The sequence below is a fragment of the Dromaius novaehollandiae genome, chromosome 20 (genome assembly GCF_036370855.1).
Source record: "Dromaius novaehollandiae isolate bDroNov1 chromosome 20, bDroNov1.hap1, whole genome shotgun sequence".
Classification (NCBI taxonomy): domain Eukaryota; kingdom Metazoa; phylum Chordata; class Aves; order Casuariiformes; family Dromaiidae; genus Dromaius; species Dromaius novaehollandiae.
Genome location: NC_088117.1, coordinates 9,833,330 through 9,855,554, shown reverse-complemented (window position 1 = coordinate 9,855,554; position 22,225 = coordinate 9,833,330). Strand labels below are relative to the sequence as shown.

At 38.1% G+C, this 22,225-nt stretch overlaps 2 protein-coding genes across 3 annotated transcripts in view; both read left to right on the top strand.

Annotated features, from left to right (window-relative positions):
- The first annotated feature begins 203 nt into the window (after window positions 1–203).
- Window positions 204–3,229, top strand: SURF6 (surfeit 6). Its single transcript, XM_026094460.2, has 4 exons — window positions 204–474; window positions 873–1,088; window positions 1,807–1,898; window positions 2,328–3,229. Exons 1-4 carry the CDS (start codon window positions 381–383, stop codon window positions 2,997–2,999), a joined length of 1,074 nt encoding a protein of 357 aa, XP_025950245.1. The 5' UTR covers window positions 204–380; the 3' UTR covers window positions 3,000–3,229.
- Window positions 3,230–3,717: 488 nt separating this feature from the next.
- CCDC180 (coiled-coil domain containing 180) overlaps window positions 3,718–22,225 on the top strand; it is a 28,742-nt gene continuing 10,234 nt past the window's right edge. The window contains exons 1-26 of one of the 2 annotated variants that reach the window (XM_064523813.1): window positions 3,718–3,844; window positions 4,508–4,692; window positions 5,689–5,771; window positions 6,310–6,419; window positions 6,516–6,644; window positions 6,812–6,922; window positions 7,813–7,908; window positions 8,176–8,339; window positions 8,570–8,689; window positions 9,405–9,484; window positions 10,169–10,257; window positions 10,927–11,049; window positions 11,680–11,853; window positions 12,812–12,927; window positions 14,302–14,428; window positions 14,898–14,937; window positions 15,037–15,368; window positions 15,878–16,095; window positions 16,729–16,904; window positions 18,082–18,262; window positions 18,668–18,814; window positions 19,078–19,222; window positions 19,446–19,562; window positions 19,936–20,034; window positions 20,820–20,933; window positions 21,669–21,868. In XM_064523813.1, coding sequence (XP_064379883.1) covers window positions 3,776–3,844; window positions 4,508–4,692; window positions 5,689–5,771; window positions 6,310–6,419; window positions 6,516–6,644; window positions 6,812–6,922; window positions 7,813–7,908; window positions 8,176–8,339; window positions 8,570–8,689; window positions 9,405–9,484; window positions 10,169–10,257; window positions 10,927–11,049; window positions 11,680–11,853; window positions 12,812–12,927; window positions 14,302–14,428; window positions 14,898–14,937; window positions 15,037–15,368; window positions 15,878–16,095; window positions 16,729–16,904; window positions 18,082–18,262; window positions 18,668–18,814; window positions 19,078–19,222; window positions 19,446–19,562; window positions 19,936–20,034; window positions 20,820–20,933; window positions 21,669–21,868 — 3,545 coding nt within the window. In that variant the 5' untranslated portion in view covers window positions 3,718–3,775. Of the gene's footprint in view, window positions 3,845–4,507; window positions 4,693–5,688; window positions 5,772–6,267; window positions 6,420–6,515; window positions 6,645–6,811; window positions 6,923–7,812; window positions 7,909–8,175; window positions 8,340–8,569; window positions 8,690–9,404; window positions 9,485–10,168; window positions 10,258–10,926; window positions 11,050–11,679; window positions 11,854–12,811; window positions 12,928–14,301; window positions 14,429–14,897; window positions 14,938–15,036; window positions 15,369–15,877; window positions 16,096–16,728; window positions 16,905–18,081; window positions 18,263–18,667; window positions 18,815–19,077; window positions 19,223–19,445; window positions 19,563–19,935; window positions 20,035–20,819; window positions 20,934–21,668; window positions 21,869–22,225 lie in introns of both variants that reach the window. The other variant, XM_064523812.1, reaches the window with a different exon arrangement.

Here is a 22,225-nt window from a genome sequence, read left to right as displayed (position 1 = left end):
ACACGGAGCTAGCTGAGCTGTTTTCCTAGCGGTGGTTTGAGCGCTCCTGCCTCGCCAAGGAGCGAGGAGGGTATTGACAAGGCCGAGCCAGGCCAGCGGCCAGCCGAGGCACGGCGGACGCTGTTGGAGCAACTGCGCCGCGGGAAGGCCCCGCCACGCCTCAGTGGAACGTGCTGCGCTGCGCTGCCGGGGCGGGGGGAGGCGGGCGTCACTTCCGGGCGGCGCGGCGTCATTTCCTGGCGCGGGCGCGTGCCGCACGCTGGTGACTCCGCGCTCCCTCAGCAGGCGGGCGCGGGCAGGGGATGCTGCGGCCCTCGGGGCGCTCCGAGGAGGGCACGGCGCGGCCTCGGCGCTGCCCGTGCTGAGAGGCTCGCCTGACCATGGCCAGCCTGGCCGCCCAGGACTCCTACCTGCAGGGCCTAGCGAGCCGGGTCTGCGCGCAGCGCGCCCCGGAGGCGCGGAAGAGAAAGCGGGGTAACGGCCTGTGCCCTGCCGCTCCGCGCGTTTGCGGGGAGCGGGGCTCGTGGCGTGGTTAAGCCAGGCCAAACCGTGCCGTAACAGGCACCTAAGCACGTGCGCTGTGGGTTATGCCTGAATGTAAACTATGATTAGCCCTGGGGATCTGTCGTCTTTATTCAGTCACGTTTGTGCACGTTTTTGATTGTGGGAGAACTGGAATGTTGCTAAAGTATGTGCCAGCATGTTTGGCTCTATTTAAATAAATCCTGAAGTACATATATTTAAAGATTAAGGCAGGCCATTATGGTGTTGTACAGCATTGCTAGAACGTCAGTCATCAATAAAAACTGAATGTTATGAAGTGGGAATATAGTGGTGTAATGTTTAATGTAATTCTTTTTTTTGCCTTCTAGTGTCTAAGCCAGGCCAGCCTGAAGATGCTGGCAGGCAGCTCAAAAAAAGGAAGAGAAAGAAGCCTAGAAAGCAAGCTGAGAAGGCAAATGGTCCTCCAGTTAAACAGGTGGTGTCCAATAACAATAAACTTGCCCCAGTGCAGAAAGCAGTCCCTCAGTCCAGCACCTCATCCCAACAAAGTGTTAAACAGAGCAAAAATGAGAGTTCGGTTACAGGTAAGAATACCAGAGTCTGGTTAAAGTTACCTGAACTGATGTGGCTGCATTTCAGTCGTTTCACACATGTATATCTTTGCTTATTCTATGTTCCCTAAAAACTTAAACACATGTGCATAAATTTTTTTATGTGACCACTGGGTGGCTCTCTAGAAATATGAGCATTTAATCAGTCATGGATTTTTCGTGTGTATGTATATATATATATATATATATATGTGTGTGTGTGTATATATATGTGTGTGTGTATATATATGTGTGTGTGTGTGTGTGTGTGTGTATATATATATATATATGTGTATATATGGCTGACTTCTGGGAATTATGGCATAGTTGCAATTTCTTTCATCCTATGCCTGCCTTCCATCATGAATCTCAAATGCCTGATCACAAAGAAAAGGCTGAGTGGAAAAGATGTCTTTGGTGTCTTTGTTTCCACTAGCAGCATATTCAGGCTTGTTAGGCAGCCATACAGCATGCCACGTTAGTCTGTGGGCTGGCAGTGTTCAATGAGGATGTGGATAGAAGGGAAATTCTAAAGAAACCAATAAAATAGAAACTGTTGTTTTCTTTAGAATTTTCTTTCTTCTGTTCACAGCTTCTCAAGAGATATGTTGGTTCTTTCCATAGCCGTCCTGCTGGAATCAGCCAGAAAAATTCTGTTTAGCTGGTACTGTATTTTAAGTAAACTGCTTTATTTTCTGCCTCTTGTTTCCAGATGGCAAAAGCGAACTCAGTTCGCCTTCTTTTTCTGCAATGAATCTCTTGCGTCAGAGATTACATGAGAAGATTAAAAAAGCTTCTGGTCAGGTAAGAGAATTTTGATAATATGTATGTGCATGAGTGTATGAGAATACATGTATGCAGTGTAAACTCTTGCTGGGTCTCCTGGGAGTACGGGGGACAGGGCTATGATCTTGCTAGGTTGAGGGTTTGAGTTGACTGCTGTCTCCTAAGGAAGTGCTTACTGGCATTGTTGGGACTCCTGCATGTGCTCTGTGGTCCAGAGAAACAAGTGAAACTAAGCAGGGCCTATTTTGGAGGAGAGCATGCCTCTTGTGACTTAAAAGGAAAAGGCACTACACTGAGAATCTGAAAGGGGTCATGTGTTTAGTATTTCTAAAAGCAGAACTCCCAACTTATCAAAGATACTGTGCAATCAGGAGCTTGAGGACATCCCACTTCTAATTCTGCCTGATCTCTTTAAGGCAACTGATTTATGTCATACCTTCTTCTTAGGATGATGCCAAAGAATTACCCCCTGCTGTCCTGGAGAAGAGGCGTAGAAGGAAGTATGAGAAAGAGAGAAAGAAACGTCGAAGAAAGGAGATGAAGATGAAGGAGAAAATGGAGAAGAAGGTAACAGAGGAGTTACCTGTAGAGCCAGAAAGCAAAAAGGAGGAGAGCACAGCTGAGATTGTCTTTAACAGGGTTGAAGTCCATGAAGAGAACGAGCTGAGCAAGATTCAGAAGAAGAAAGAGAAGAGGAAAGGAGTGAAAGGCAATATTACACCTTTGACAGGCAAAAACTACAAGCAGCTGCTGAGCAGGCTGGAGACCAGGAAGAATAAGCTGGAGGAACTCAAGGATAAAGACCAGAAGAAAGCCCAGGAGCTAGAGAATAAGATGAAATGGACAAATGTTCTCTATAAGGCTGAAGGCGTAAAGATTCGTGATGACGAGGAACGTCTGAGAGAGGCTTTGAAGCGCAAGGAGAAGCGTAAAGCGCAGCGCCAGAAGCAGTGGGAGAAGCGGACAGAGACGGTAGTAGAAAAGATGCAACAGCGGCAGGAAAAGCGTCGCAAGAACATTCAGAAGAAGAAAAAGGACAAGATGGAGCGCAAAAAAAACAAGGCCCGGAAGAAAGGGCGCGTTCTGCCAGAAGACTTGAAGAAAGCTGGCTTAAAGTGAGAGGGAGGCGATCAGTACTTGCAGCCTGGGAACTGAAGCCCTGGTTATGGGGCTGCTTGTGGGACTTAGTGAACTTTTACAGAGCTGCTCTGGTACATCTGCCTCGTACTGTCTATTTTTGTAGTACAGCATAACTGGGGGACTGAGGAAGTTATCTGAGAAGTCAGGCAGCCTCTGTGGCTGTTGGTGTTGCTGCCTCTGCTCAATAAAAACATCTTGTGTGGTTGTGAGATTTGTTTTCCTATTCTGAAGAACCATTTTCTGAGTGCGTGGGGTTTCCCCCCCTGCGTTTTTTCTTCCCTAAGGGAAAAAGTTTAGTTGCCCCCGAAGTCGCAGAGCTGGGGCCAGATCCCGGGGGGCCGGTGGCAGTAGCCGGGGCTAGGCCGCAGCCGCCTCGCGTTGCCACGGCAACAGGTGCCGCCCCCCCGCGTTGCCATGACGGCGCGGCCGTTGGGGCGGGCGGCGGCCTGTGCCGCGGCTGAGGTGAGCGGCGAAGCGGGGACCGGCCCGCGGGGCAGCCCGGGGCCTCTCGGCGCCGGCCCTGACCTCACCCGCGGCCATGGCCGAGGCAGCCCCCATCGCTCCGATGCCACCACAAGCAGTTGGTAAATCACCAAATATGTGTTTTTACCTGATGCAGTGATTCTAGCAGGTACCGGGAGCTCCGCAGTAGGTGCATATCCCACTGTCAGGAGTGTCCTTTGGAACCGAAATACTCTCTTTTCCCCACAGCAGGTAGCCGGAGATCGTTCTGGAAGCGGGCTGTGCTGGGCGGCATGCAGCCGGCGGGGGCTGTGCGCCTGGTCCCCAGCGGTGAAGTCTACAAGCAGATCTTTGAAGATGAGGTATAAAAAACTCACAAGTGGCATAAGCTGAACTGTTAAACTAAGTTGGTCAGTTGTTTCCTGGCTCTTAAAGCTGTGAAGTTAAACCAGAGGTTGATTTGAACCTTTCAATATTTTGTTGTAGTAGAAAATAATTTTGTTATTTTCAGGCTGTGCTGTCTAGTGGATATATTAATTTTCCTGTGTCTCTGTTATGTATCAGGAAATATATACAGAATCAGTATGATGAAAACAGGGCAGTAAAAGATAGGTTAAGAGGCGCAGTAGGTCACACTCAGGAGCTGGCTAATGCAGTAGCCTGTAGGGCTTTGTTTTTAAAAAGAAAACCTACGTGACTTAGTGTGTGTGGTTTGACTCCAGGATTATCTAAATCATGTTTCTGACTCTACTGTTGACTTTCCTTGTAACGATGAGCAAGGCACACAATTCAGTTTGCTTCAGTTTTTCTGTCTGAGGAAAGAGAGATCTTTTTTTTTTTTTTTGCCCATTTTGAAAAGAGTCTTGGATGAAAATTGTTATGCCTGTGCAAAGTAATGTTCGTTATTTTACCTTTCTCTTCTGCTACCTTTACCTCTCTCTTTTTATTCATCCTTTTGTTATTCTTCTTCTCTGGTCAGTTGGTTTGGAAAGAATTCTAACCATTTTAATTATGTTTTTTTGAAGGTTCATTTAGTACGCTCTTTGGATGAAGTAAGGAGCAAGGCTAAGCTTTCTATGAAGAGTGAAAGGATACCTGTGGTTAAGGACTCAGAAATCTGTAGTGGTAGAAGGCCATTATTGCGTTACCCGCAGAAGTGCGTTGAAAGAATGCCCTATAACGATTTCACAGACAAGCCAGTGTTATACAGGTATAGAACAGAAGTATAAATACATGATTATATGTTTGGCAGTAGGCATGAAGTTGTAAGATTTGGACTGAGAGCTAGATGGTCTTGAATTCTTGGTTAAAGCACTGACTCTATCTGCACCACACTGTGTACTTTATCGCAGCTGTAAAATGGGTTTACTGAGCTGCAGCACATTAATGTGACGATTAATAGACTGGTATTTGTTGAGGCCTATGTATTGTGTGTTTTTTCCTTTTTAAAATGTATTGTTCGTCTTTCTTGTTCCAAGCTATCTAGATATAAGCCCAACTTAGATATGTTTTTGAGCTATAGTTTAAGCTATGCTTATTGTTTATATGATTATGTAGTAACAACTATGTAATGTTATTCTCACTATTATATAGATTAGTTTCGTGTATATTTGTAAGCATGAAAACCATATTATTAAATTTAGTTCGCTTGGATCTCACATCCGTGGAGGCAGGTAACATCAACAGAAATGGCTGCAGGAATTTCCAGCTGTTATAAGCTGTATATGAGCAAGAAAATAAATTAGAGCCTCCATCTGTTGTACCCTAACTCTTCTGCTGAATAATGACTCCCTTATTCCTACTTCTTCCAAAGAGAAAGGCAGCATCCAAACTGTTTGGAAGAGCAATGGGCAGATAAAGGCTGTTTTCATATATCTTGCTGGTTATTACTTAACATTTTATAGATATTATACATTTTAGAGGTAGTATGTATGTCTTTGTAGTTTATGTGTATTAAACCTGGTATTACTGCTTTTATGCCATCATAGGACATTTGAGGTTTTGATCAACAAATAATTGATAATAAGTCAATCCTATTCATCTGTGAAGCAGGAACATGAATTCTATGAACCATCGCCCCATTTGTATTTTGATGTTAGGAGGATGCTTAAATGTTGCCTAAATGTTACATTTTGCCAATTAATTTGATCTGTAGGTCTCTTACGTGTTTAGTACAGATCACATCTTTCTTCTCTTTCTTTTGCAGGGAAGCTACAATATTTCAAAAGGCTTGGAAAAGTGAAGGTGTAATTGCAGTTGAGGAAGTCAGAGCCCTGCCTGATTTTGTTGGTAAAATTTATTTCTCTTAATCTCAGATACTCTAGTTTGCTTTTTTAGGAGCCAGCATGTAATGGTTTGAGCTGAACAAGGTTGAAAAAGTGTAAAATGAACTTCAGAGATGACCTGACACATTTTTGATTTCTAAGTAATTTTGAAGATGAAGAGTCTATCCATAGAAAAAATTGTTGTAAAATTGTAGTTATTTATCAAAATATGTAGTTAGACAGTCAGTTCCAATTATGATGTAAGCAGCTGTTGTTCTTGGAAGTTGCATTGTTTACATCATACTTGAGCTTAGTTCATAGTTTCCATGCTTCTATCCTTCTGAAAATCACAAATTAATAAAATTAAAGGAAATAAAAAGTATGCTTTACAATTTTTAACCTAGATTAACCTAGACTTTCCTTTCTATGAAAAGCTGTCAAGCACTATAAAAGCCGCACAACATACAAAGGTCGCAGTGTTGATTTAGTGATTTATTGTGTATGCCTTATGTATTCCACAGCAGCAGTTCCAAGCTACATCATCCTCGTTTCTTTCTTGGCAGTTCCTGAGAAAACAAGCAGCGATGTTTTGGAACGCCTGTCGGGACGCAGGCGAGGCCGTCATGATGAAGCACTGACCTTAATGCATCATGAGCTTGCCTGCATTGCAAGGGTAAGACTGGATTTTGTAGTTCAGGTAGTTTAGAGCCCTATACGAAAGACAGGGACTAATACTCAAAAGATCAGACTGACTTCTTTACCTTTTTAGGAAATGGAACCCTTTGTTTTGGAGCCTGGAAACTTGCTTTTGTCAAAACTGTTGGAATCGGATAGAAAGACTGAACTTTTGTTCAAAAAGATTGAGCTCCACACTGATCTGGAAGGCTTCTCAATAGACGTAAGGCAGCTCATGTCATTGTCTCATTTTCAGTTATTTGTACCTGTTGTTTGCAATTCACTTGGTCTGTGTAAGCTATCTTTCTATGTCTTGCTGTAGTTTTAAGATATAATTGCATTTTCCCCTTGTAGTTTTTCAATGAGATTGATAGTAAATCCTTCTTGCAGAGTTTGGAAGAACTGTGGGATGCCATCCACCAGGAGTCCTTGACCAGAAGGAAGTGGATTAGGGAAATGGATGAAACCTTAAAAATGGTTGAATGGAGACGAACTGACAAAGTGAGCTGTAGTTTTAATGACTGTTAATTAAGCATAAGATTATTATTTGCTTCTTCCACAAATATCTGCAAAAAAAGATGCAAGGAATCTGTGAGTTGCTTTTGTACTTCTGCAGGATTGTTTAGGTCAAACCATGATCAGATCTGAAGTTATTTTGTTAGGGCATACCTATTCTGCAGCTGAGAACGTGCACAGATGTGTCTGAGCTAATTTTAGTTGGCATACATTGGGTATCAGTAGCAAAGATGCTACAGTTATGTATGCTTCAGCCTGACCTATGGAAATCACTGGAGATCACAGGTAAATGTTTGGTTTAATAAATGGATAATTCATAATGAAATCCTTGCTGCTTTGCCCTCTAGGGAACCAAAAGCTTTATCTGTTATGCCTGCCTCAGTTAGCCCTCTCTTTGTAACGCAGACACAGTGCATAGCTCCAACAGCAAGACTAGTAATTTTTCTGTTTGATTAGTTATGAAAATGACCAGAGAAGACCATGTTCGCTTAAAATATGTGTGTCCGCTTAACACAGGCATTTGTGGACTTGCTACAGATACCTCAATAAAAAACTCTAAACACCTTCCTTTCAGTTTGCAGCCTGTCTGCAGAGCTCTAGAGAATCACACACATTCAAGAGAAGTCAGTTGAAGTTGAAATCAGTCACAGAACTGAATGTTTTAGGTACAGTTTTTATCAATGATTAAAAAATCAGTATTGAAGATGCTTAAAATCAGTATTTTAAGACACCATTCGCTTCTCAATCTGTTTATCGGCCATTTGTATTTTTGTTAATGGAAAAAAGTTTTCTTATTCATATCATGCCTTATGTTAAGAAACTGACATTTCAGTTATTCAGATTTTTTTTTTGTTTTTTATTCTTTTATTGCACAGATAACAGATGTACTGAGAAAGTATACAGTGATGTTGGAGGATATTTCCTTCCTCTTACCACCTGATGTTTACAGGTTCATGAATGATGAAGCCATGGTAAGTCTTTTGTATTGAGTCACATGTGCCTGTGAGAAGATAGCAAAGTACAATACTCCTAGAATATGTTTCTTCTTTTATCAAACTGAAATTCATCATTTCTACCTATCAATCACAATAATATGAGAGCATTTTCCATTTTGCAGGGCATTCCTGAATATTCATATTCTTTCTTCTGTAATCTGTTAGCTCAACATAGAGCTGGCAATTTTTTTGCGTGTATGTTATGTGCTGCTCTTGTTCCTGTTTTTATTTTTTAATACACAGATTATTAACAGAGCCCTACTGGCCAATCGGAGGGCAATTGCCAAGCTGTTCTTTAATCTAATGAAAACAGAGTTGAAAAGGGAATTATCACATCGGTTGAAATGGCAAGATAGGGTGAAGGACTGGAAGCTCCTACAAAAGAACTATGCAGTTCACAGTTTCAGGTCTGTTATTTTGAAACTGATTATGTTTTCGAGTATGAATAGCACTAAGTGACCAGTGGTCATTTGTGTTTTTTATTAAAATTATATTTTATTCTTTTTCCTTTATAAAACTAAAATAACTTAACATTCTTCTTTAATCCCCTGTATATAAAACACATTTTGTATTTGTATTTCAAACATGAAATTTTCCCAAACAGATATTTACTTCAGTGTATTTTTGCATCCTACAGAGAATTTATGGCAAGTGAAGAAATACAGAATCCACCAACTGTACAACAAGAGATGGAAAACATGATAAAGGATCAGATTTTGCTTAATGAAAGGAGACTAGAATTTCTGCAGCACCTTGGGTATGAAAAAAGAGAGAACAGTAATGGGAAAACAGGGCTCTTGCTAGAGTTAATGAAGGACTTGACTATAGAATGCATTTTGTAAAATTGCACACTGGAATGGAGCAATGCAGCAGTAAGGCCCTAAACTTCTTCTGTAGACTTCTCTTTAATGGGGAAAAAATTATATTCTTGGTTTTCAGTGCAAAGGTTACACTAAATAGGGGGTCGCCTAGGCTTAGAAATGCAGGAATGCAGAAATGAATCTCACTGACCATAAAAACATAATAGAAGTAAAGACAGACAAGGATGAGCGGATAAGTAAAAACTGCTGACCTTGTCTAGACGTTATTTAAGGTTAACTTTAATTTGTATAATAAATTATACTTAAAGGAGATGAAAGGGATCTCATACTAGTATATTTTAACTCTATTCATCCTGACAAAAAGAAGATAGTATGGGTGAAATTCATTACACTATTGCCATTTTAAAATACTGTTTTTATTTTAGCGTGTATACAGGAACTAGGTGGATTACACTTAGTTCCTTGTCATTAAACAGCGGTCTTGAGAAACAGCAGATACTGTATTTTCATTTCTGATAATGGCTGTAAGTCTCTTTTCTAACCACTAAAATAAAGCACAGTGATTTGGTTACTCTGATTTGTAATTTTATCCTTTGAGAACTGACTGGATTATATCTGAAGATGGCTGACTCTTGTTTCATATTTTGATAGTAATCTATTGCCTCCAGTGCACACAAAAGCTGAGATAAATGAATGGTACGAATCATTGGTGAATTTAAACAAAAGCATAGGTAAGGAGGGAAATCGTAAAAACAATCTGAAATTTGAGCAATTTTTTTTTTCAGGCAGGGCTGACTCAGACTTTGCTTTGAATGTGTGTGTTTGCTGTATTCTCTGTTCTGTGTATATCCATATACCTCATAAGTTGCTTAGCAGTACAACCAAAATAAGCTGCTTATTGCATCACTTCCCTTTCACCAGCACAAGTATTTTCGCATGGTAAGGTCTAGCAGTAATCAACATTGACCTGGTTACAATTAGTCAGGGCACAAAAAGAAAGTTCATTTTAATCCAGATCACTACTGCAGCCATACAAAAATACTTCTGCTTGGCTCTTGTAGAATGAGAAGGAAAGCATTTGACGTGATTCCTTTTTGAGTCTTGCTGTGTGCCTTCCCTCTCTATGTGACTACCTTCTGTCTCTCTAGAGCAAATATTGTCTTAATGTTTTCTAGCTTATATAGCAGCAAAGATGCTGTGACTGATTATAAACTTGTTACCTTTAAGCATAATGATAAGATTTGTGTACAAGTGCCTCATTTTACTGGCTGATGATGTCATATAAGTGTGAAGATGCTAGTGGCATGATTTGGGGCTCAGCATAGGTCCTCTGTCACGTTTCCATTTCACACTGTACTGTGAAATACTGAAATCTAGCAATGCACTGTTACATCCTGTTCTTCCATATCCTTCAGATACCCACAATATGCAGTGTCTGGTGAAAATTCGTGTCCAGTATGAGAAGGTCCAGCAGAAGTGTTTGACAGAAGTGCAGTTATGCAAGGTCAGTATCATAGTTTAGCAAATTCTTGGAAGGATTCTTGATAGCACTGTGTTGTTGGAGGATCCGGACAACTCTCAGATAGCAACTGAAATTACTTTTTAGCCTCTCCCTTACTCTATTAGAAAACCTACTGTGCATTTTGTTTTGCAGTAACGTGTGGTATTTGTATGTGAAATATATGAAAACTCAGTAACAGCTACTAGTAATGAAAGGAGTGCTCCCTCACATTTAGGCAGAGGACTCAAGGTCAGAACCTCCAGCATTTCTGCTGAGTCTGTATGATCTTGGGGAAGAAATTCCACCTCTCTGCCTCAGTTTCTCTCCTTGTACAAAGAGAATTATACTGCTTACTATCAGAATGTGAGATTTGGAGGGCTAAATCTCTCTGTGAAACATTTTGAGAAAACTAGATAGCAAAGCTGTAGGAGGAGCAAACAATTTCAGCACACATTCATTTCTTCAGTCTGGTGTTGATTGTTAGTGAAGTAAAACATCAGAGCTTCAGCTTGCTACCGTAAGATTAATATAGCAACTCCCCAGCTTACACATGCACAGTCTACATCCAACTTAAAATAAAGAAGAAATACTGAGTTTAACCACACTCTCTAAAAGCCACATGATGGCTTATATTATATACATGTCAATAACTTACCATTCTTTTTTTTTCAGAATAAACTGTTGAATCTGAAAGTTTGCACAAAAAAGGAGGCTGAAGAAATTGTGAATTCTGACTTACTTCAGTTGACTGAGAAACTACAAAGTCAGTTTGAAGAAGAACTGGATCATATGGATGTATGGTTATTACATCTGTTCTTGTTACTCTGGGAGTACTGTTCTTCATGCACTACTGCATGATATGTCATATTCATCTTAGGCTATTGATGTCATGTTAGGAAGAGATCCATAGGGTGATGGAATATCTACTCCATCAGTTAAAAAAAAAAAAAAAAGTGGTGTGGCTCGAGAAGAGTTCACAATTGTTGGTTTTATGTTTATAGTAGGTTGTCAAGGATGACTTAGCATAGCTCATCCTTCCTGGAGACAGAGGGATAGATTTAAATATCTCCCAAATTTCTGTCAATCCTATCTTTTATGATTCTATATATTAAAAAAAAAAAAGACAGTTGTTCTTAAAATGCTAGATACCAGATATTTCAGGGCTTATGGAGATTTTGGTGATTCTGTGCTTTACAGTAGCAGAAGAATAAGCAGAAAGTTTGATACCTCAGCTTTTAGGAAAAAAATTCTTATCCAGTTTAGTTGAACTATTTTTATTTCTGTTCAGATAAAAGAGACTATGTTGAATATCGGTGGTCTACCTTCAGGCAGTCTTTTATTATGTCAGATAGCCCCTTAATCATTCATTTCATCTTCAAGCAAATATTTTAATAGTAACTGGTTCATTTAACTGTTTTGCGTTAGAGAGATCTGGAGGAGCTGGCTAAGCAGAATGAACGGAATTGTAGAGACTTGTACAGTTATTTTCAGGAGGCCATTGTCCTCTGGGATGTCCATCAACTCGAACTCTCCTACCAAGAAGATGAACTTAAGAAGAAATTAGATGAATGCAGATGGAAACAGGATAACTTAATACAGGTAAAAACATGGTATGATGAATATGGTATGATGTAAAGAAAGGACTTCATGGGCAGAGAGGCCTTTGGAATTCAAAATACCTGCTTTGTAGCAGGTAAAAATTAAATGGTAATCACTAACGCTTATACTGAATTTATTACAAGATAGTTTCATTCTGCCAGGTACATTTTCTTAGATAAAATACTTGATTCACATTTAATGATCATCTGTATCTTATTCTTGATACGGGAATGGTCATAAAGATTGTTTTCTGTATTAAGGAGTTACAACTTGCTCATAAGATCTCATGCAGGTATAGAGTCTTGTTCATATGTCAAGTTCTCATGTCATGTGTATCATGCGACTTGGGGAGGCAATGTTGAAGGTTATGTTGATTATCTGTGAAAAATCTTTATACTAACCACTTTTGGTAAGGTAGCTTCCCCTCTTGGTGTAAAATGAATCTAGCCTTTTGAGGAATCCAATGTTTGAAGGTATTCCTATCCATACCCTTTGGCAGAGGAATCATGTTGGTGGCCAGCTGCTCTTGTAATACCTTCAAAATGAGTACTACTTGACGCCAAAGTTACCAGGCTAAGCACCCATGTGGAAATGAAGACAGAGGTGTATTTAGCTGTTAAGAGTTTTTTCACTGTGAGATTCCTCAGTAGCTATTCTATGCATAAAACTGGGCTGCTTACAACCTGTGCTACTCATTCACTAAAGTCAGACTTTTTGCCTGAATGTTCTTTTGCTTAGCTAGGCTTCACTTTTTGTGATCAGCAACAAGTATTATCTTCAGAGTAAGTGCATTTAACACACAATATGCATTAACTGCCTTGAAAATAGCCCTGTTAAATATAGTTCTGTATGCTGTTCATAAAGTAGCTTTTTATATAAAATTAATTTGAATCCTAGATAGTTTTAAAGCATTTCAGTAACTACCAAATCTTTTTTTTTCCCCCTTACATGGTCTTAGACGATGGAAGCTAATCTGGATATAGTTTTGGATAAAATGAGAACAGCAAGCTCTGAAGAAAAGCTGAAGAAATATTTGGAGAAAGCTGTTTCTTCTTTGGATGATATTAGAGCTCGGTATGAACACTGTAGTGCAAACTTGCCAAGTAAAATATATTCAAAAGTTAGTACTACTATTTAAGTTGTTTTTCTGCTGCAGCATGAAGGTGTGAAAAAACATGGTTACTTCATGTAAGAATTAAAAATAAAATATTTTCCTTATTTAGCCAAGTCAACACCTACATTTTGGAAGTAGGAGTAAGAAAACCCAACAAATAATGATATAATTTTAAAAAAATGAATTAGTATTATTATGTAGTATACAATGTCATCCATGTCAATGTCATAGATTAGCTGTTTATTCAGAAGATAAAAGTAGTAGTTCAGATTCTTGAATAATACTGTGGAGGTCAGAAAGTTGATCTCTGCCATCAGCTCTGTTCTGGGTTTGCAAATTTGATCTGTTTCAGGGTGGCAGGGACTAGAAGTTATTAATAACTTTCAGATAGCCTAAGTATACATTTTGGTAATCTTTCTGTTCTATTTCTCATGATCAAGAATTAGCGTCTTTAAAAAAAAAAAAAAAAAGAAAATCACATCCAAATTGGCACATACAGTTCTCCTTGGTGAAGACCTTAACAGAAGGTTTGAGGATTTAATAGCCAGATAAGAAATAGTTATATTTTTGTGTGCAAGTGGTCTTCTCTCTCGATCAGATCTGAGGCATATTAGAAGAGCAGTACACACACCTGTACGCATGCCACACTGTAATCTGGTATATGGCTAAATATGAAATAACTGTTTTTAGAGCTGTTGGTTCAATACTCTTCCTATTCATTAGGACCATTTTTAAAAAAAGTGAGCAAGTACCTTTTATGTGAGTGAGAACACAGTGAGAGGTTGCAGAGATGGAATGTAATCTCTCTGAACATTTGAACACATATGCGAGTTCCCCTTAGTTTCCTTAATATAGGAGACAAACCAGATGTGAACTTAAATGAAGACAGGTTGCTTTTTCTTGGACCAAGACTGAACTTGAACCATTAGTTTTCATTTCTGAGTACAACAGAACTAAATCAGAAAAGCTTCAGTCATAGCTGAGCCTGACACAGAACTAAACTGAAAGACATTAGTTTGATGCCTTGTTTCTAATATTTCTTAGGTAAGCACAGGTCTTGAATGGTGTCTTATCAGAATGAAAGATCTGAAAGCCTTTATTGTAAAACTTATTATTGTGCATGTTTGTGTATTTGTAATGAAATAATTCCTACTAACAAGCCAGGATCCCATTGTATTCAGGCTGAACAGATACAGCACAATGATTGATTCCAGCCCAAAAGATTTATGAAATCAGTAGAAAAGTTAGATTCAGATTTAAAGGCATAATAGTCATGTGTTATTTTGTTTCTATACATAATTGAGTCTCTGAAATAGTGACCTTGTATTTGACAGGTATGAGACATTCAGCCAAGTTCTAGTGGATAAAGTAATGGCTTACCCAGAAGCTGTTTTGCAGGAGTTGATTTCTTATAGTGTATCCATCAGCCAATATTTTAATGTAAAAGAAGTCTTTAAACAGGTATAAAGAAAACAAAGTTCTTGTGGTTTAAAATCTTGCTGGTGCATTAATTTTTCACTCTTGGGAATCTACACTTTTGTTGAAATTCAGATTAAATAAACTGAAACATTGTTTTGGCCACAGGATTGAACTGCTTCTGCTAGAAGTGGGAGAGGGTGGGGGGACACAAAACCTTTCTTGATTCTACACTTTGTTGCTGTTGCAAAGTACATTTCAGAAAATTCACTTGCATTTTTAAACAGAAAAGTGAAAGCAAGAAAATTATGTTAATCAATTTCAATGTTATGGTTAGTTCATTTATTAGTTCATTTGTTATTAGTTCATTTAGAAGATAAATAATCCACTCAGGACTTGACTACCTTATTGAAATAGATAAAATTTGAGAAGGGTTGTGAATTTATCATTCTAAGGAAGCAAATTCTTATTTTTAAATTGTAGGGTTTCTTTTTTTGTTGTTTTTCCCTGTTAGAACTTGCAAGGAAAGATAGACACCACTTTTCAAGAGCAAGGTAATACCTCAACGGCACAAGTAGGTCTTTCTGCTTTCTTATCTTTTAATCTGTATTTCTTTGGATTATGACCAGTAAAACTTTGTTTTAATTGGGAAGAATTAGTTGAAGTTTCAGAAGCTGAAAATGTGGTGGAGCAGCAAGCTGAGAGTCTCGTGCAAGAATATGAAGAGGAGGAGCAAAAGACTGATAGCGTTCAACAGGAAAATGAAGAAACATGTACACCTGAGAACGAGGAGATCTTTGCACAAGAAACTGAAGAAACAGAGAAACAAGAGGATGGGGAGAGTATTCCTCAAGAAAGTGAAGAAGCTGACCATATAGGACAGGGGGTAAGCTTTCCACAAGAAGGTGAAGAAGAGAATACACTGGAAGGTAAAGGAAGTCTTGCACAAGATCATGATGAAATGGCAAGTCTACCTCAGGCTGAGGTAAGTCTAAATTCTTTAAAGTAAATCAGATTTAATTTGTACGTCCAGCGAACATCAGTCTTTACTGTTTCATTTATTTCCTGGACAATTAGAACTTTAGATCCTGTTTATGGACAACTGAAGTCTATCAAACATTCACAGACATTCCTTACGCACTGCTTTTACCCTTGTAAAAACATTTTGCATAGAATATTTTCTGAAATATGCTTCTTTCTTTCATCGTGGTATTCTTAACCCATGGTGGGTGATTTAAATTGTGTTTGCATCTAAGTATTACTTTTTCACATCTGTACTTAGGTAAATTAATTTTATTACTGTAACAAAAACCTTTTTAAAAAATTGAGACTTGCAAACATATTCTATATATGTATGTTCCTCAAATTGGGAACCAGAACGTTATTCTTAATATCCTTAAGATTCTTACATTAACTTGTACACTGTTGATTTAATGCTTATTAAAGCATAGCAGTTTTAAAGATAATAGATGATGATTTCCAATTGTTTCCTAGGATATGATCAAGAGTGGCAAGGTGGAAAGCTCTGAATTTGCCATTGAGATCTTTTCCACTTCTGGTGGAAACACTTACACAGTTTTTGGAGTTGAAGAGGCAGGAAAGACCAGCATCCCAGAGAATTATTTAACTAAATATGAAAAAAAAGAATCGCTTCCTGCATACCTGAAACATGTACTTATAAAAGAAACTGTGTTTGCAGAGCTTAAAAAGTGGTTAGTAGAAAATAGTTTATATTCTTTTTTTCCCTTTAGGTAATGGGTAGATTTCAGATGTTGGGAAAAAACATTCGAATAAGCATCCAAAAACTATCCAAAAAATATCTAAATGTTTTGACATTATTCCTTTCTTAAATCAATAAAAATAAGAGAAATTTTTGATGTTGGTTTTCACCCATGGCTCTCAAAGTACCTAACACATAAGCGTTATTTACAAAGAAAACCAGGTACAGGAAAGAAAGAAATTTGCCCAAATTCCCTGCAGAGTGATAAAGGTAAAATGCCTGGCACTCAGTAGTATTTTCTCAGCCTGCACTACTGCAGAACAGGAAGAGAACTTCAGAGAAACATTACAAGATGCCTGACTCAAGATATCATAAAGAAGGAAGAAAATACGAATTGGTCATGCTAACATTATTTATAGCTTCTGTTGACCAGAATAGTAGCACCAGTATTGTGTAAATGGTAATGAAATCTATCTTCCTGTGGTCAGCAGTTAAATTCTTAAAGCCCGATTTATTTATTTAAAGTTTTGTGTTTATATATCTGCAAAATTAAAGTTTTGTCTGTGTTATAATATTCCACTGTGCTTACTGTTCCTCACTGTAATAATTTCTTTTTCAATCATAGGATTCGCCTCTGCTTTTTTGAACACTTGGAGAAGTGGTTTACACAGTCCTTATCCAATTCTTCTGTCATTGTGGCTGCCAAGAAAGAGGAGCTGAATTCAGAACTTAACTTGCATCTTCACTTCTGTCGGTCAAGGCAGGAGCATATAAAGACAAATATCTACAATGTTAGAGCTGGTACCTACTTTTCTTATTCTGAGCACTGTATGTCTTCATTTAGAGATGATCGTGAATGGACCAAAATCTGGTTCAGTGTTAGTTGACTCAGTAGCAGAGAACAATAGGAAGCAGTTGAGTCTCTACTAACTCCTAGCATAATATGTTACTTGTATGTTATATTTTAAGAGACGTTTCTTTTCCATAGCTCATATTCGTTTGTGCTGTGTTACATTTGGAAAATATCCAGCAACACTTTGATCAATGACTTTATTGTAAAAGATGTAGAAGATTCTGTTGCCATTGTCAACGTTTGTGAATGCTCATTCTCCTTGAAATTAATTTAATAGTAGTCTGTCGTGGTAGAAAATTTTAATAGTGTTACAGAAAAAGAATGAGCAAGTGTTGGGAGAGACAAAGTGCCGATGGTTAGCTCCTGGATAGGAGAGAAGGACGTAGCCATATAAAATATCACTGAGCAGCCATATATTGGCCACAATAATTCTTCCTTGCATGACAAGTATCAAGTTCTTTTGGGGAGGAAAAATGATTCAAGACAGGTTTGTTGGTCTTTAACATTTAATCTGTGGAAGAAAATCTGTTTGGGAAGACAGGAAAATAATCTTTCAATTTCACTTTTTACAAAAAAGAAGATAGGTGCCTTCTTGGCAGTTTTCTTGAGGTTGGTTGGTTGACTCTTGTTTTGCCCAACTATCATTCCAGAGGAAGGACCAAAACCCTTTTCCCTTTCCCCATTCCCCTCCCCTCTCTCTCTCTTTCCCTTTCCCCTTTCCTCCCCGATCTTTCCTTTCCCCGTTCCCCTTAGCAAAAATTTAGGGAAGTGCATTTTGATTAAAAACAAAAACAAAAAAAAACAAACAAAAAAAACCTTTTAACTTTACTTTAGTTACAAGACTGGACAATGGAAAGGTAATGGAGATGTCCTCAGTCACCAAAAAATAAGGTGGGAAAAAAAAAAGGGCTTGGGAGCAAGCTTGCAACTTGAATTGATATAAGCCAAAGATGTAAGAAAAGTCAAAGAAACAGAATCATGTTCTTTACTGTATTTTTAAGCCCCTCTGAGATTTGGCTTGGCATTGTTTCACCCTTGCTTCTGATAATAGGTTGGCTTGTGATTGTGATAGTCCACAGTAAACAGGAAATAATGGCCACATTGTAAGAGTTGTTTTCTTATCAGCGGAACTGTTGCTTCACAAAGAGCGTCTAGAGTGCCACTGTGCAGGGGTGAGGGAAGCTCTGAGCAAGGAAAAAAATGAATTTCTCAGACTTCGTGATCAGCAAAATACCATCAGCAAAGACTTCTGCTCACGAATCCGCGACATGGGATCTGTCTTCCTTGGCGCTGCTAAGACTGAGAAGTGAGTGCGTCGCAGGTCTTGTTGGCTGTGAATTTGTATCGTTAGACTCCTGCGATTGATAGCTAAGATTTCTCTTGTTCTTGATTTGCCTTCAAAGTTTGCTTTATCTGTGCAGTTGTTCTTCAATGAAAACTATATCATGAACTTGCACAGTAATAGCAATTGACTAAATGGTTTTGAAGGATATTTTTCAATAGCATCTGCTGCTTGCCAATGTCTTCTGGGTGTTCATCAATACAATCACACTTCAGTGAGTTGCTTTCCGAATACTAAAACTTTTCCGAATACTAAAACACTTTCACTGAGTTCTCAGGTTTTGTTCATGTCCTTACCACCAGCAGCCTTTGAACCATAGCGAATGCTCTTCTATCTATACATTTTCTGTGTTTTAATATTTGCTGTTAGGTTGGTTTCTTTCACTGAAAGTCTGCACTCCGAGCTGCTTAATCATCTGGAAGTCATCCAGATTTCCCTGAGAAGCTACCGGAACTATTTGGAGGAAGCTTTGGGAAAACTACGAGATTCAAGTGTGGATTTTCTCAAAGCTTGCAGGTATAGAGATTCCACTGGAGGGATGTTTATAAATACAATTACCTATTTCTGGGTATGAGCCTTTACTGCATAAACAGAACAGTAAAATTAAAATTTATTTTGTTATTCAGCTGGTTAGTATAATAAATAAAAGTTCTTAAATTGCAAAGCTGCAATTATACCGTTTCCATCAGTTTCATATTGATATCTATGTAATAGCTAAAATAGTCTTTGAGAAAAGGAAGACTTCTAGCCAACTGCTTTTCTTTGCTGGTTGTTTTCAGATTATTTTCAGAGGGAGGTAACTTTTCTCCCGAAGAGATACAATTTTTCTGCAAGCATCTTCAGAAAGAATGTGAACATATTGACTCTTTTGAAGGTTTAATCATGGTTGATATGGAGAAAATGGAATCAGACTACTTTGAACAGGTGTGCAGAGCTTCATTCTTTCAAATTATGTATTATATTGACACATTTAACATGCCTTACCATCAGCCTGCTCCCAGATTGGGGCTGTAAGGCAGTTCTAGTTCATTCTGTATGATAAATACATGATGAAAAAATACAAAGAGATGGTGCGTGCTATTATTTAAATTGAAAAAAGAGTGAAAATTAATTACTTCTGTCTCTTTTCTCTCTGGCATTTTTAAAGGCTACTGAACTTATCAACCAGTCTGAAACAAAATTCCGTTATCTTTCTATGGATCGAGTCTTTATGGAAAAAATCCAACGATTTCTCACGAATCTGCAAGTAAAAATCAAGTCAGAGGTACAAACAGAAACACCAGAGCTTTGTTCAATTAAACTTTAATCATTCCTCTATCTGATTCCTCTATTTAATTGGAGAGATTTATGGCTGAATTCAGAGAGGACAAATGTTAAGTGACTTTTTCTGTTCATTCCTGTTTTCTGTCATTATCCTCCTAAAACTGTAGTCTTGCTACTGTTGCAACTATGCTAGAACAACATGGTCCTGGAGTACATTAATCATGCACATGCGCAAATAAGTATATCCTCCCTGATGATCCAAAACCTCTATGCCTACTCCCTTTTGCAGAAACAATTTGATATTTCTACAGATATTGTAGCGTTCAGTGACTTTGGATGGATTTTCATTTTACCAGTATCTGTTTCTGCTTTAGGTAGCAAATTCCAATTTGCAGGCAGTGACGTTGAACTCCTATCTGGAGAAGCTCCATCAGAAAATAGATGCTTGTGCTCATCCTACTGCAGATAAAGAAGTAAGTTCTAAATGGCACCACCTGGTATTAATTTGACTCACTGTGCATGTTTGTATAGTTTTGGAAGCACCCACCAGAGACTGGGTCAGACAAACTGACATGATGGGTTATAATTACAGAGCAATTTTTCTACCATCTCCACCTAAAAGAGTAAAAGGGGCCACAGTGAAAAGTACCTCGTTTGTTTGTTTGTTTGATTGAATATAAAATACAATGCCACAGATTTTATATAAGGCTTTTTGGTAACTAAACAAAAAGTTGTGTAATAGTTGCCAGTCCCCTGTATTTAGCAGGCAGTCTTCCTATGTTATATTTAAAATAAGTAACAGTTATTTTTGAAGCAGATTCTTAACAACACATCAGATAAAATAAACAGCATATGCTATATGGGATGCATACCAACAGACATGAAACATACCTGCAGAGGTCAGGGCTTGTATGCTCAATTTTACCCTCCCTCATAAGCAAAGTACTTTACCAAAAAAAAAGCCCAAAAAACACAGAACTCTTGCTTAGGAAGATCCCCTGCAATGTGAGTATTGTTGTTGCCAGAGTCACTCCCTCCTTTCCAGCTTTGAACAAGCATATTTACACTTGTGATTGTTTTAGAAAACAAAAATCTCAGTTTCTCTAGACAGTATGTCAATCTTACTGCTTCCATGTATGTGTAAACAAAATGGTGACAGAACTGGTTCACATGATGTTGGATGCAACAGTCAGCATATTTTAAAAGTCTGAAATCTGTCTGATGTAGTAAATACCATCCATATTATCATATCTTTCAGGCTTTGACTTCAGAAGAGTTGTATGATTTTTCCAAAGTAGTGTTGAAAGAACTGAAAAAGAGGAGCCAGTATCTTGATTGCTTGCTAGTAAATGTAACCAGCCTTTATGATAATGTAAGATAATATCCAAATTCTCTATATTGTATTTAATTTTGAGTGAATTTTAATGTATATATTTTTAAGGTTTCTTCAGAATCTGTATTTTGAATCTTCAAGTGAAGAAAGATGCTACATTATGTCAAGCAATTGCAAGCTGTCCAAGACCTAGTAAAATAAGGTCAGCTCTTTTAAGGGACTGAGTAGATTAGTCACCACTGAGCTTACTGATTGTTAAAGATGTCCAGCACCACGAAGAGTTGCTTAGTCCTTTGCAAGAGTTTGTTTTCAAGGAACAGTACGGCTCATGTATATATTGCAGGCATTTCTTAAAAAAAAAAAAAAAAAAAAAAAAAAAAGGGGGGGGGGGTAGGACGAGTCCTAAAGAGTTTGACAGAATGGTAGATTTTGTATCAAGGGGGTTTTTTTCCTTCCATGCTTGGAATATCTGTCTTTATTTTGTAATCTACAGTGGATCATTGGTTTACAGGTATATACTTAAATACTGCTTATGATTATTATGAGAATCCCTAACTCTTAGCGAAACTCTGAATTCCTAGATAACTACTTCTAAATGTCTAAGTTGTACAGCTGTAACAACATTATTCCTAACATTATAAAAGTCATTCTTCCATCCTGTGAAGCAAAATAGTGTCTGTTTGGAAGATCTGCTTTAGTAATCAGTAACTGCATGGAATACTATCACCAATTGTGTGTTATAGTCAACAGGCTTTTATTTGCTGACCATTCCAGGAGGACATTTCCCCCTCTGCAACAGAGATTGCATTACAAGGCCCAATTGCAGTTGCCATTAGAACAGAGTCTCTCAGAGATGAGAACAATGTGATGGTGATGGGGATGGATCCTGTTCAATTTCCTTTGTTAAATCCAAGCAGAATGGGGAAGTCTGCAGTTGAAGATGTATCAATAAGCATTATCAAAAATTTACTTGAGTAAGTACTTGTTTTCCTGAAGGTATTTTTCTGTCATTGTCTTTATTTATATTTTTCCTTACTTCATATACCTTTTCTCTTCATGAGGCTCACGATAGCACTAGAAGGAGCTTTACTATAGCGTTTTTTTAAATTATTATTCCAGAAGCAGATCAGAGGTTTTTCCGAACGTAAATTTTCTCATTTGCCTCTGTCTGTATGGAATTATTGCGTATATTATTTATATGTAATACTACTACTATATACTTTCTGGTCAGTCTTTTTTTTTTCTTTTTTTTTTTTTTTTGAAGATTTCTCATAGTCAAAAATACTGCATTGTTTTGATATGACTAGTAAAAGTTAAAATGCTATAAACTA

Excerpts from the sequence above, each read along its gene's own strand:
- SURF6 (XM_026094460.2), top strand. The coding sequence starts at position 381 with ATGGCCAGCCTGGCCGCCCAGGACTCCTACCTGCAGGGCCTAGCGAGC. Across the intron at positions 475-872 it reads GGCGCGGAAGAGAAAGCGGG|TGTCTAAGCCAGGCCAGCCT; the intron begins GTAACGGCCTGT and ends TTTGCCTTCTAG. Across the intron at positions 1,089-1,806 it reads AAATGAGAGTTCGGTTACAG|ATGGCAAAAGCGAACTCAGT; the intron begins GTAAGAATACCA and ends TCTTGTTTCCAG.